This window comes from Thalassophryne amazonica, chromosome 5 (genome assembly GCF_902500255.1).
Source record: "Thalassophryne amazonica chromosome 5, fThaAma1.1, whole genome shotgun sequence".
Taxonomy (NCBI): Eukaryota; Metazoa; Chordata; class Actinopteri; order Batrachoidiformes; family Batrachoididae; genus Thalassophryne; species Thalassophryne amazonica.
The window spans coordinates 97,473,948-97,489,121 of NC_047107.1; the positions used below are offsets into that span (position 1 = coordinate 97,473,948).

Consider the following 15,174-nt stretch of genomic DNA (forward strand, 5'->3'; position numbering starts at 1 on the left):
ATGTTTTAGCAGCAGAACTATACCTCCTGAAACACACTCAATGTGAGACTTGGGAAGTGGTAAGCCACTCGCCCAACCACAACTATTTTCCACAGTCCAGTCAGCAGGTTAAAGACTGGCCTGTAGTATTTTTTTAAATAAGTAAAACAAGTTGTTTCAAAAAAATTAATCTAGTGCATCAAATTTAACTACCAACAAATCATTTTATCTTTATTTATTTAATTGGTGAGTTACAAGATAATAGCTTTTTAAAAATATTTATTGATTGATTGATTGATTTATTTGCTCACATAAACTGGCTGGATATACTAATCCACCTACCCATGTTTTTGCTGTCCAAACTCTACACTGTTGCCAGCACAGAGAAGAAGGAAAAGTATTTTTTTTAAATGTCTGTTTTCATCAGATCACCACTGTTTAATCAAATCAGGTGAGAATTATTCAAATCACTTCATTATTTTTTCATTCACATGTATTTTAGTTTTTGTCATTTAAATTTACATCATTTTTTATTTGTATTTTTTAATATATTTATTAATAACTTACTCGAATACATTATTTTGTCAGTGTGACTTATAGTCCTCAGTCCATGTGAAATAGACATTTGATGTCTAATACCCTGAACTCTGACTTCTTCGTAATCCCGCGTGATCCACGTGCAGCATCCAACGTCTTCATGTGCGTCATTAAAGCAGCTTTGGTTTGTTTCATCTCCTTCTTCCAAGTGAGGATGTCACTCCCTGTTAAGCTGTGATTCACTGTTTTCCTCTGTGTTGAAATTGCAGAGGTCTGGTCCCTCCCGTTTGGGGAGGTCAACAGCTGTTCCCATGAACATGCTGCGGCCTCGCTCCAAGTGACTCTTCTGGTCGGTGAGACGGAAAGCCTCCATAAACTCGTCAATATCGATGCTGCCATCGTGGTTGCTGTCAATGGTGACGGCCAGGTCAGAGATAGACTCGTCTGTGATCTCCATCTTTAGGTAGACGCTCAGCAACTTCCATGTCTGCAGGAAGTCCTCAATGGTGATGAAGCCTGGGGAGGGGCGGGGGGTTAAAGGTCAAAGACAGAAAAGAGATGGTGTGATGCAAAATGTTTACAGGGTAAGGGGGAAGAAAAATGATAATACTGTAGGATGGATGGGTCAGGTTGAGAAACTGAGGTAGTGTGGTTGAAGAAGGAGACAAAGTTGTTGGAGAAAAAGGAGTAAACAGAGGGATACATGGAGGAGGCACATGTGTTTGTGTCAGGCGAGGTCATGGAATGAAGAGACCAGTAGATCAGTGGGTTAATCCTCATTTTAACTGAGAGGATTGGTGCATATTTGTTTACTTGCTGCAAACAGATTAACACTAGATGTTTAATGGTAGATGTTAGGGCCCCTTCACACATAACATGATTGAAGCCGACTCACGCACGAAGGAGGAATTGCATACTACTTGTGAAAAAATCTCTAATGCCTCGCACACCTGTCGCTGCAACTGTTCACGCACACCAGTGGCCAAAAGACAGCGAGTGCCCTGTGACAGCCCAATCGATCCCTCTTGTGGCAGATGTCGGCCAAATTCCAGGTGACACACGTGAACATCCAAAACTGCTGGCTGGACACTTAGAAAAGGCGGGGCTATTTGTGCTCCTGGTACGAGAGTAGACAACAGGCGACCACGTTCAACCTGTCTGTGAAAAGTGTCAAAGTGCCCCATGATTGTGGCGTAACCTAGCAACATACATGTCAGCTCTCCCCTCAACACAAGTGGCCTGCGTGTGTATCACACGTGTGCGCGTGTTGCACTGCTCCCCCCTGCAACACATGTGGCGTGCGTGTCTGTTGAACCCCCCCAACACATGGTGTACGTGTCTTTTGCTCCCCCCACCCCGCATTACATGTGGTGTGCAGGGGGAGCACACTTGCATGAAATGCTGATATGTATGTACAAACATGTTTACATGGAGACCGGCCCACCACACCTGAGCGCACACAGCACGGAAAAGTGCCTGTCAGCTGATTGCTGGCCAGTGACTCCCTGACAGCTGGAAATGACGGCTCAGTGCACGCAACGTGTTACATTAAAAACACAGACATCAGACAGATGCAGGACAAACACATAATAATACCTACATAGAATAAAAATCACAGAATGAAGGTACAGAGAGTGAGCATTTTTTTCTGTGAGCTTCCGGGTCTGCTGACAGAGGTAGGCATGTCCCCCGTGACATGCAGCTGCTCACATATCTGTGCTCTCAACTCACAGCTGGGGAACACCTGTAGTGGCTTGTAGGATGCGACCTCACATAACTGTACTGTGAGACGCAGATATCGGCATGCTGTCGTCACTTGGAAATAAATTAAAATATATTGCTTCAGCTGACCGGCGCGTGAGCGCACAAGGCTGGTAAATATCGTGCCATGCAGAAAATCACCCCACAGAACGCCCCCGTGAGGCACGTGTCACTGTGGGATTTCCCCACATTGTAATAATTAAAACATATATCACATTTGCAGCGGATCACTGCACTGGACACACCATGCTGGCTGATGTGTTCACGACGCAAGTGTCTTCACGACACGGGAGCCAGCCGGCTCAAGCGCATCAGGTAATTAATATAAAACATAAACAGTAATCCACTTCATATCATTACTTCCTGGTGTACATCTAGGCGGAGGCTTGATCCGCTCTTTATAACAGGAATTATAAATATTAAAAATTGTGGTGTTTTATTCATTTTTTGCTCCGCTGCTGTGTGTGTGACTTTCCATGTGCTCGCACTGATTTTTGTGCACACGAACACGCATGCGCGGAACCGTCGTCGTGGTATCGTGCACACCTGTTTGACGTTGTGTCCCTCCCGACAGCAGGTGGAATGTTTTGTGATTCCCCATTTCATTTCTGGTTCACGGATTTTCTTCCAGTTTCTGCATCTTTCGTGTTATGTGTGAAGGGGCCCTTAGCTTCATCATGTTGTCCATTATTTTCCAGTGTTCAAAAAGTTACCATCATGAGAACATTCAAAATACAAGATTAAATTAGATTAGAGAGAACTTTAAGTTAAAGTTGAAGTTTTATTGGCTAAAATGCATGGAAATGCATGGCACAAATTTATTTGAGGCACAGCTGAGTACACATTGCTTTCTAGAAGGCTTATACAACCCCTTGACAAAAATTATGGAATCACCGGCCTCGGAGGATGTTCATTCAGTTGTTTAATTTTGTAGAAAAAAAGCAGATCACAGACATGACACAAAACTAAAGTCATTTCAAATGGCAACTTTCTGGCTTAAGAAACACTATAAGAAATCAGGAAAAAAAAATTGTGGCAGTCAGTAACAGTTACTTTTTTAGACCAAGCAGAGGGAAAAAAAAAAAATGGAATCACTCAATTCTGAGGAAAAAATTATGGAATCATGAAAAACAAAAGAACGCTCCAACACATCACTAGTATTTTGTTGCACCACCTCTGGCTTTTATAACAGCTTGCAGTCTCTGAGGCATGGACTTAATGAGTGACAAACAATACTCTTCATCAATCTGGCTCCAACTTTCTCTGATTGCTGTTGCCAGATCAGCTTTGCAGGTTGGAGCCTTGTCATGGACCATTTTCTTCAACTTCCACCAAAGATTTTCAATTGGATTAAGATCCGGACTATTTGCAGGCCATGACATTGACCCTATGTGTCTTTTTGCAAGGAATGTTTTCACAGTTTTTGCTCTATGGCAAGATGCATTATCATCTTGAAAAATGATTTCATCATCCCCAAATATTCTTTCAATTGATGGGATAAGAAAAGTGTCCAAAATATCAACGTAAACTTGTGCATTTATTGATGATGTACGAGGTCTATTAGAAAAGTATCGGACCTTATTATTTTTTTCAAAAAACATATGGATTTGAATCACGTGTGATTGCGTCAGACAAGCTTGAACCCTCGTGCGCATGCGTGAGTTTTTCGACGCCTGTTGGTTGCGTCATTCGCCTGTGAGCAGGCTTTGAGTGAGGAGTGGTCCAGCCCCTTGAAGCCTTCGCTCCTCTTTCCATGACAAAAACTCCTGTAACAGTGGAATGTGCCGTTCATTTCCAAACTGAACGCTGTGTTTTATCCGGGACATCGTCTGACTAGCACAGGAATTGTGAAAAGACGTGGACATCAGCACTTTTTCGGCACATTGAGACAGACGTGGGGAGGAATTCCACGCGTCGCGGCGGTACAGCATTGCGCACAGCAACGCCGTGATGAAGCCTCATGGGACATGTTCTGGCATGTCCAGGCACATCCACAATTTCTCGGATAATCACTCGATGGAAAAACCACCAACAGCTGTCTGAACGCCATCTCAAAGCTGTCCTGTGAGACCAAAACGGAGGTGGTTTTGTCTCGCTCCAGTAGCGAATCCATCGTGACGCGCAAAGCCATTTCGGCTTTCCATGACAAAATCGCTTGTTAAAAGTGAAATCTGCCAAAAAATGGTTGATGTCCAGCTCTTGTGATAACCAGAGAAATGAAACACGATGGTCACGGATCCAGACAGCCATCCGTTTAGAAATGAAATGGTCGTTCAGCCTGTCGATGGCGGCTTCGGAGCGCGGCACGCCCCACAGCCGCTGGGGGCCGTCCTTAAAGCGACAGTAACACTCCTTATTCTCTACCAAGCCCGTAACATTTTCACAGAAAGCCAGATAAATTTTTCTAAAGGTTTCCAGCTCCCAGTCTCTAACAGTTTCTGAAAAAATTCTGAGGGAAAAAAAGCCCAAATCATTCCGCCATTTCCTGACAATGAAAATCCGCCTAGTGGGCTGGACCACTCCTCACTCAAAGCCTGCTCACAGGCGAATGACGCAACGGACAGGCGTGGAAAAACTCACGCATGCGCACAAGGGTTCAAGCTTGTCTGACGCAATCACACGTGATTGAAATCCCTATGGTTTTTGAAAAAAATAATAAGGTCAGATACTTTTCTAATAGACCTTGTAATGACAGCCATCTCCCCAGTGCCTTTACCTGACATGCAGCCCCATATCATCAATGACTGTGGAAATTTACATGTTCTCTTCAGGCAGTCATCTTTATAAATCTCATTGGAATGGCACCAAACAAAAGTTCCAGCATCATCACCTTGCCTAATGCAGATTCGAGATTCATTACTGAATATGACTTTCATCCAGTCATCCACAGTCAACGATTGCTTTTCCTTAGCCCATTGTAACCTTGTTTTTTTGTTTAGGTGTTAATGATGGCTTTCGTTTAGCTTTTCTGTATGTAAGTCCCATTTCCATTGCTACAGTGATTAATTGGTTACATGCATCAAACTGACTTAAACACCATTAATCAGACAGTCTGCAGAGCCACATTCATACAACCCCTGGCAAAAATTATGGAATCACCGGCCTCGGAGGATGTTCATTCAGTTGTTTAATTTTGTAGAAAAAAAGCAGATCACAGACATGACACAAAACTAAAGTCATTTCAAATGGCAACTTTCTGGCTTTAAGAAACACTATAAGAAATCAGGAAAAAAAATTGTGGCAGTCAGTAACGGTTACTTTTTTAGACCAAGCAGAGGGAAAAAAATATGGACTCACTCAATTCTGAGGAAAAAATTATGGAATCATGAAAAACAAAAGAACGCTCCAACACATCACTAGTATTTTATTGCACCACCTCTGGCTTTTATAACAGCTTGTAGTCTCTGAGCATGGACGTAATGAGTGACAAACAGTACTCTTCATCAATCTGGCTCAAACTTTCTCTGATTGCTGTTGCCAGATGAGCTATGCAGGTTGGACCATTTTCTTCAACTTCCACCAAAGATTTTTAATTGGATTACAATCCGGACTATTTGCAGGCCATGACATTGACCCTATGTGTCTTTTTGCAAGGAATGTTTTCACAGTTTTTGCTCTATTTCAAGATGCATTATCTTGAAAAATGATTTCATCATCCCCAAACATCCTTTCAATTGGGATAAGAAAAGTGTCCAAAATATCAACGTAAACTTGTGCATTTATTGATGGTGTAATGACAGCCATCTCCCCAGTGCCTTTACCTGACATGCAGCCCCATATCATCAATGACTGTGGAAATTTACATGTTCTCTTCAGGCAGTCATCTTTAGAAATCTCATTGGAACGGCACCAAACAAAAGTTCCAGCATCATCACCTTGCCCAATGCAGATTTGAGATTCATCACTGAATATGACTTTCATCCAGTCATCCACAGTCCACGATTGCTTTTCCTTAGCCCATTGTAACCTTGTTTTTTTTCTGTTTAGGTGTTAATGATGGCTTTCGTTTAGCTTTTCTGTATGTAAATCCCATTTCCTTTAGGTGGTTTCTTACAGTTTGGTCACAGACGTTGACTCCAGTTTCCTCCCATTTGTTCCTCATTTGTTTTGTTGTGCATTTTCGATTTTTGAGACATATTGCTTTAAGTTTTCTGTCTTGATGCTTTGATGTCTTCCTTGTTTGCCTTTAACAACCTTCCCATGTTGTTTGTATTTGGTCCAGAGTTAGACACAGCTGACTGTGAACAACCAATATCTTTTGCAACATTGCATGATGATTTACCCTCTTTTAAGAGTTTGATAATCCTCTCCTTTGTTTCAATTGACATCTCTTGTGTTGGAGCCATGATTCATGTCAGTCCACTTGGTGCAACAGCTCTCCAAGGTGTCATCACTCCTTTTTAGATGCAGACTAACGAGCAGATGTGATTTGATGCAGGTGTTAGTTTTGGGGATGAAAATGTACAGGGTGATTCCATAATTTTTTCCTCAGAATTGAGTGAGTCCATATTTTTTCCCTCTGCTTGGTCTAAAAAAGTAACCGTTACTGACTGCCACAATTTTTTTTCTTGATTTCTTATAGTGTTTCTTAAAGCCAGAAAGTTGCCATTTGAAATGACTTTAGTTTTGTGTCATGTCTGTGATCTGCTTTTTTTCTACAAAATTAAACAACTGAATGAACATCCTCCGAGGCCGGTGATTCCATAATTTTTGCCAGGGGTTGTATTTCTTAGGGTAAGCTCTGGGTGCAAAGAGTCCAGATTTTTCAGGGGCATGTTGTGGGCATGGGGCAAGTGTGTAAACAGATCTATGCAGATAGGGTAAGAAAGCTTACACATGCACAGAATGACCTATAAAAGACACATAAATCTGGATGTTGTCATAACTACTGCATCTATGGGAACATCTATGGGAATATTGCGTTCTTTAACACCTGTTACTCTACTGTGGAGTGTCTACTCACCACCATGCATGAGGCATACATGTAAACCATTTAACCATTGATCAATATATCTGTGTACTGTGATGCAGTTGAAGTGATTTTACTTTGTCTGTTATAAGGTTGGAGTGTGTCATTAATGCATTTGGTTTGTGTGTGTGTGTGTGTGTGTGTGTGTGTGTGTGTGTGTGTGTGTGTGTGTGTGTGTGTGTGTGTGTGTGTGTGTGTGTGTGTGTGTGTGTGTGTGTGTATCAAAGGAACTCTTGCATCAGACGGAGTGCTCTCTATAGTAGTGGCAGAGCTGGAAGGGGAAGACCCAGGACTAGGTGGACAGATTATATCTCCACACTGGCCTGGGAACGCCTCGGGATCCCCCAGTCAGAGGTGGTCAATGTGGCATGGGAAAGGGAAATCTGGGGTCCCCTGCTGGAGCCGTTGCCCCCGCAACCCGAACCCGGAAAAGCGGTTGAAGATGAGATGAGAGAGAGATCCTCTCTAAAAACATAATCTTCCCGCTTATCTTATCACAGCTGGTGCTTAAAAAACAGCAATAAAGTATGACAAAAACCAGAGTTATTACAGTTGTGAATTTTCCGTGTTATTTGTTTCATTTCTTGATTACATTCATGTTCAGGGCAGTTTCATCTCCCTTTATACGACATTCACTGACTGCAAAGTATGTTTGTGGTGTAAAGCATCCAGAAAATATTCACAGTGCTTCACTTTTTACACATTTTTTGCTACAGCCTTATTCCAAAATGAAGTAAATCCCCCCCATCAAAATTCTGCTCACAAGACCCCATGATAACAAGAAAAGCTTTTTTTTTTTTTTTTTTTTTTTTTGCAAATTTATGAAAAATTAAAAAAAAAAACTAATTAGTCACACATACCTAAGTATTCACATCCTTTGCTCAATACTTTGTTGATGCACCTTTGGCAGTAATTACAGCCTCAAGTCTTCTTGAATATGATGCCACAGTATGGTGCACCTATCTTTGGGCAGTTTTGTCCATTCCTCTTTGCAGCACCTCTCAAGCTCCATCAGGTTGGATGGGGAGGGTCGGTGCACAGACATTTTCAGATCTCTCCAGAGATGTTCAATCAGCTCTTTTTGCTCTGTATGCACCACTCTGCATTTAATCATTAGTGATCGATCTCTGCTCCCCTCCACAGCATGTCTTTTTCCTGGTTCTCTCCCTCAGCCCCAACCAGTCCCAGCAGAGGACTGCCCCTCCCTGAGCCTGGTTCTGCTGGAGGTTTCTTCCTGTTAAAAGGGAGTTTTTCCTTCCCACTGTAGCCAAGTGCTTGCTCACAGGGGGTCATTTTGACTGTTGGGGTTTTACATAATTATTGTATGGCCTTGCCTTACAATATAAAGCGCCTTGGGGCAACTGTTTGTTGTGATTTGGTGCTATATAAAAAAATTGATTGATTGATTCAGGTCTGGGTTCTGGCTGGACCACTCAAGGACATTCACAGAGTTGTCCTGAAGCCACTCCTTTGATATCTTGGCTGTATAGGGTCAAAGTCCTGCTGAAAGATGAACCGTTGCCCCAATCTGAGGTCAAGAGCACTGTGGAGCAGGTTTTCATCCAGCATGTCTCTGTACATTGCTGGATTCATCTTTCCCTCAATCCTGTCTAATCTCCCAGTTCCTGCCACTGAAAAACATTCCCACAGCATGATGCTGCCACCACCATGCTTCACTGTAGGGATGGTGTCTGGTTTCTGCCAAACATGACACCTGGCATTCATGCCAAAAGTTCAATCTTTGTCTCATCAGACCAGAGAATTTTATTTCTTATGGTCTGAGAGTCCTTCAAGTACCTTTTGGCAAACTCTAGGTGGGCTGCCATGTGCCTTTTACTAAGGAGTGGCTTCTGTCTGGCCACTCTACCATACGGGCCTGATTGGTTGATTGCTGCAGAGATGGTTGTCCTTATAGAAAGTTCTCCTCTCTCCACAAAGGAATGCTGGAGCTCTGACAGAGTGACTACTGTGTAATTGGCGCTTCTCCCCCAATCGCTCAGTTTAGACGGGCAGCCAGCTCTAGGAAGAGTCCTGGTGGATCCGAACTTCTTCCACTGTGCTTATTTGGACTTTCAAAGCAGAAGAAATGTTTCTGTACCCTTCCCCAGATTTGTGACTTGAGAAAATCCTGTCTCTGAGGTGTACAGACAATTCCTTTGACTTCATGCTTGGTTTGTGCTCTGACATGCACTGTCAACTGTGGGACCTTATATGTAGACAGGTGTGTGCCTTTCCAAATCATGTTTTACTGGGTACAGTTGGCTTATTGACAGCTGGTTTGGCTCTTCTGACTAGATCTAGCTTGTTTTCGTTATTTACAGTTTTGTTTTACATGGTGTAGATTTTTGGTGATTCATCAGTTTATGCGTTCTTTTTGGGGATATCAACATGCCTTGGTTCTTGGGTTTCCATTTGGTGGCATATGGATTGTGCTTTTTATTTTCCTGTAGTATGCTAGCAGAGTTACTTCAGATAGATAACAATACACACTACATCATAGCTTCTGTTTCTATAATAAAATACCATGACCATGACCAAATCTTCTCATGTATCAATATTTAGGTTTTAATACCTACTCCTGTATGTTATATATAGCAGTGGACACAGTTCCAATAATCTGATAACAGATAATTATCGAAGATAATGTTTTCATTATCAGATTATCTTTTTAGATAACTTTAAAAACCATTATTGGACTAATTATCTTCTGATAAATTTTTGTCCAATAACTTTTAGACCAATAATGTAGTAAACAAAGCTGAACAGCGGCAAACATTTTTAAAATTTAAAATCAGTTGAGTACCTACCCGTTAAAAGTTTCCTAACAGATAGTTTTACTCTCTGCAAACAGAAGAGAGCTGCAGAAACCACAAGAAACCACTCTATCCTCTGTAGACAAAAGAAAACTGGTCACAAAAAAAAAAAAAAAAAAAAAAATTCCTTCAACACCATACTGATATACTGGCAATATCACCCAAGTCATCCAGAGGCATACATTTTTAACTTATGGTTGAAATTTTAACCAAATTAGTTTTGGACAAGTTATTTAAAATTACTGTAATGTCTGAAGTTTTATAAAGTGAAAATATCAGATATATGTTTTAGTTTTAAAGTAATGTGCTAATTTTTAAGGTTTTAGTGAGCACATGCTGTGCCCAGCAGTGCATTATGGATAGGATATGGTAATTTCAGTACATTCACGACAGGACAAATGCATTTCAGACACTCTGTTCAGGCTCCACGGACAACAACATTAAACTCTAGTGCCTAAAACTCTTGGGAATATATTCTCTGGGTTTATAGACATTATTGTATTTGCGTTTGTTAAATTCCACGCATCTTAAATGTAACAAACACGGATTATCTGGAATTTTGTTTTGGCAAGTTTTCAAGGCCTCCACTGCCATCTACTGGCCAGTAGTGTTCATGGCAGTTCATGGCAGTATTCGTCCTGAAGCTGAGCAGACACTGTATGATATTTTTAATCACAAGTTAAGTTTTTTTCAAACTTAATTTACAAAAGCTCTCGATGGGAGACATCAAAGTTTGTAAAAGCAAAACAAAACGACAAAAAAAAACATTACAAGACAGGTCTGCGGTGTTTGCACATGCAGAGTGCGAGTGGTTGGATGTTTGTAGCTCTTCAGCAGCAGGATACCCTCACGACGGTCGACCAGAATAATATCAAACAGGTTTGATTTTCATTCGACCATACGATCGGTGATCAGGAGGTGGTCGTGAGATGTTAAACGCAGTTTGTTACTCCATGTACACTACACGATGCAGGACGCACGACTAGCCTGAAACTCGGTCCAAAAAAAACATTTATGTGTCAAGAGACAATATTGAGTGCACGTTTTACAGCATCATCAAACGTGCGCACGGCACTAATAAAACGTGCACATTCTCTTCACATGCAAAACATTTTGTGATGACACTTCCAGGGCTCCATAAAAATGCTTGTTTTTACAAATAAAAATGGAATATTTTACAAAAGCACATTTATCTGTAAACACCAACACACGACACACGTCACATTAACGTATTGGTTTACATAATGACTGAACTAATCAGTGTTTAGCAGAGGCACTTTTACCCAGAATCCTTTGCGATCTGTCTGTGTTTGTTACAAAACCTCAGAATTAGTGCATTATTCAATATTAAAAGATATATGTTGTATTTTAACTTTGTACAAATGACAGAATTGACATTAATGGAGTTATTCTATCAGTATTCACACCAAACCATACGTCAGTATGACTTTATTTTCCAAGACCTCTGCCTGACCAGAGCATTGTGATTGGTAGAAAGCTGGCTTTGTGGCTGCTCTCAGCTTGTTTTTGTGCTATAAGCCGTGTTGTCAACAAGAGCTTACAGCAGGGGGCAACATGTTCAAACATAGAAGTGCTGTTGTGAAAGTGTAGTGACACGGACCCACAACAGGGGGCGCAAATGAACGGCCAATAGATGAGCCAAAAAGTAACAATTTAATGTTGTGAAATGTGCACAACGAATATACAGACAATCTCAGAATATAATTACAGTCAATCCACAAAGGTGACGTGTGGGCAGGCTCGAGGATAGAAGACGTCTGTCCTGAGAAGAGCCGGAACCACACGATTTCCGCCGCCACAGAACCTGGTGAATACTGGAGCCGCCAAGTCCCGAATTCCCAGGTGATCACCGTCCCCGACTGTCGGATCTGGTACTGCTGGTGAGAACAAGGACAGTCAAGTGTGGGTGTGTGTACACCCAATAACAACAACGGTGGGAATGCCACCTCCACCTCTCACTCAATATGCTGCAGAGTACCGCAGTGATTCCTCAGGGGAAAAGAGTGCCGTCCTGCACTCACTCAGCCTCCACAGAAAGAGGGACCGGTACTCCTGCAAACACTCACAATATACAGATATAGATAAACACAAATGGCTGAGGATATTACCTCCAATGAAGTATGATATCTCGGCGATGAGGTGGAGATGACGTCTGGGTTTTATGGAGTGAGATGATGAAGAATGAGTGACAGCTGTCAGGAAGTAATGAGTAACAGCTGTCACTCCCGGCTGTGTCCGTGGCGGCAGCGCCCTCTTGTGCCTGAAGCCCGCACTTCAGGCAGGGCGCCCTCTGGTGGTGGGCCAGCAGTACCTCCTCTTCTGGCGGCCCACACAACAGGACCCCCCCCTCAACGGGCGCCTCCTGGCGCCCGACCAGGTTTGTCGGGGTGTCGGCGGTAGAAGTCGGCCAGGAGGGCCGGATCCAGGATGAAGCTCCTCTTCACCCAGGAGCGTTCTTCGGGTCCTACCCTTCCCAGTCCACCAGATATTGGAACCCCCGGCCCATTCGACGGACGTCCAGGAGCCGGCGCACTGTCCAAGCCGGCTCCCCGTCAATGATCCGGGCAGGAGGCGGCGCCGGACCGGGAGCACAGAGGGGTGAGGTGTGGTGAGGTTTGATCCTGGAAACATGGAAGACCGGGTGGATCCGCAGTGAAGCTGGGAGCTGGAGCTTCACTGCGGCAGGGCTGAGGACTTTGAGGATACGAAAGGGGCCAATGAACCTGTCCATCAATTTAGGAGACTGTACTTGCAGGGGGATGTCCTTCGTTGACAACCACACCTCCTGCCCGGGCTGGTATGTACGGCCGGGGACCGCCGGCGGTCTGCATGGGTCTTGGCCCTCGTCCGGGCTTTCAACAAGGCAGAACGGGCGGTGCGCCACACCGATGGCACCTCCGAAGATGGGCCCGGACCGAGGGCACACCGACCTCTCCCTCCACCACAGGAAATAATGGGGGCTGGTACCCCAAACACACCTCAAATGGGGAAAGGCCGGTGGCAGAAGACACCTGGCTGTTATGCGCATACTCGATCCAGGCCAGATGGTTACTCCAGGCCGTCGGGTGCGCGGATGTTACGCAGAGGAGGGTCTGTTCCAGTTCCTGGTTGGCCCGCTCTGCCTGTCCGTTCGTCTGTGGATGGTACCCGGACGAGAGGCTCATGGTGGCCCCCAGTTCCCTGCAGAAGCTCCTCCAGACATGTGAGGAGAACTGGGGACCACGGTCAGAGACGATGTCGGTGGGTATCCCATGCAGACGGACGACGTGGTGGACCAGGAGGTCTGCTGTCTCCTGGGCTGTTGGGAGCTTCGGGAGGGCCACGAAGTGGGCCACCTTGGAGAATCGGTCCACTATCGTGAAGATGGTGGTGTTGCCCTGGGACGGCGGGAGGCCCGTGACGAAATCCAGGCCGATGTGGGACCAGGGGCGATGAGGCACCGGTAACGGCTGGAGAAGTCCTTGGGACCTTTTATGGTCTGCCTTGCCCCTGGCACAGGTGGTGCAGGCCTGGATATACTCCCGGACGTCGGCCTCCATAGACGTCCACCAGAAGCGCTGCCGGACAACTGCCACGGTCCTTCGCACCCCTGGATGACAGGAGAGCTTGGAACCGTGACAGAAGTCCAAGACTGCAGCTCTGGCCTCTGGTGGGACGTATAAACGGTTCTTCGGACATGTTCCTGGGTCCGGGCTCCGTGCCAGGGCCTCCCGGACGATCTTCTCCACGTCCCAGGTGAGGGTGGCCACGATAGTGGACTCAGGCAGGATGGGCTCCGGTGGATCCGACAGTGCAGTTTTGACCTCCTCTTCGTGTACCTGGGACAAGGCATCCGACCTCTGCTTCTTGGTCCCGGGGCGATAGGTGATCCGGAAGTCAAAACGCCTGAAGAACAGTGACCAGCGGGCTTGCCTGGGGTTCAGCCACTTGGCGGTCCTGATATACTCCAGGTTCCGATGGTCAGTGAAAACCGTGAACGGCACAGACGCTCCCTCCAACAGGTGTCTCCACTCCTCAAGAGCCTCTTTCACCGCAAGGAGTTCTCGATTGCCGACGTCATAGTTCCGTTCAGCCGGGGTCAACCTGCGTGAAAAGTAGGCACACGGGTGAAGAACCTTATCGGTCTCTCCGCTCTGGGACAGCACAGCTCCTATCCCTGAGTCAGAGGCGTCCACTTCGACTATAAACTGGCGACTTGGATCGGGCTGCACCAGAACTGGTGCAGTCGAGAACCGGCGTTTCAACTCCTTGAACGCGGCTTCGCACCGATCCGACCAGGTGAAAAGGACTTTTGGGGAGGTCAGGGCTGTCAGGGGGCTAACTACCTGACTGTAGCCCTTAATGAACCTCCTATAGAAATTAGCGAAGCCGAGGAACTGTTGCAGCTTCCTACGGCTTGTTGGTTGGGGCCAATCTCTCACCGCCGCAACCTTGGCCGGATCAGGGGCGATGGAGTTAGAGGAGATGATAAACCCCAGGAAGGACAAAGACGTGCGGTGAAACTCGCACTTCTCGCCCTTCACAAACAGTCGGTTCTCTAACAACCGCTGCAGGACCTGACGTACATGCTGGACATGGGTCTCAGGATCCGGAGAAAAGATGAGAATATCGTCCAGATATACGAAGACGAATCGGTGCAGGAAGTCCCGCAAGACGTCGTTAACCAAGGCTTGGAACGTCGCGGGGGCGTTGGTGAGGCCAAACGGCATGACCAGGTACTCAAAGTGACCTAACGGGGTGTTAAATGCCGTCTTCCATTCGTCTCCCTTCCGGATCCGAACCAGGTGATACGCATTTCTAAGCTCCAGCTTAGTAAAGATTTTGGCTCCATGCAGGGGGGTGAACACGGAATCCAACAATGGCAACGGGTATCGATTGCGAACCGTAATCTCATTCAGCCCCCTGTAATCAATGCATGGACGGAGTCCGCCATCTTTCTTGCCCACAAAAAAGAAACCTGCCCCCATCGGGGAGGTGGAGTTCCGGATCAGCCCGGCAGCTAATGAGTCCCGGATGTAGGTCTCCATTGATTCGCGCTCAGGTTGTGAGAGGTTGTACAGCCTGCTGGACGGGAACTCAACGCCTGCAACCAAA

The 15,174-nt window shown here is 45.1% G+C and overlaps 1 protein-coding gene across 1 annotated transcript in view; it reads right to left on the bottom strand.

The window, feature by feature from the left end:
• Positions 1–291: 291 nt before the first annotated feature.
• Positions 292–15,174, bottom strand: part of LOC117511007 (serine/threonine-protein phosphatase with EF-hands 2) — a 94,809-nt gene continuing 79,926 nt past the window's right edge. Inside the window, exon 16 of the mRNA XM_034170940.1 lies at positions 292–1,032. Coding sequence (XP_034026831.1) covers positions 734–1,032 — 299 coding nt within the window. The 3' untranslated portion in view covers positions 292–733. The remainder of the gene's footprint in view (positions 1,033–15,174) is intronic.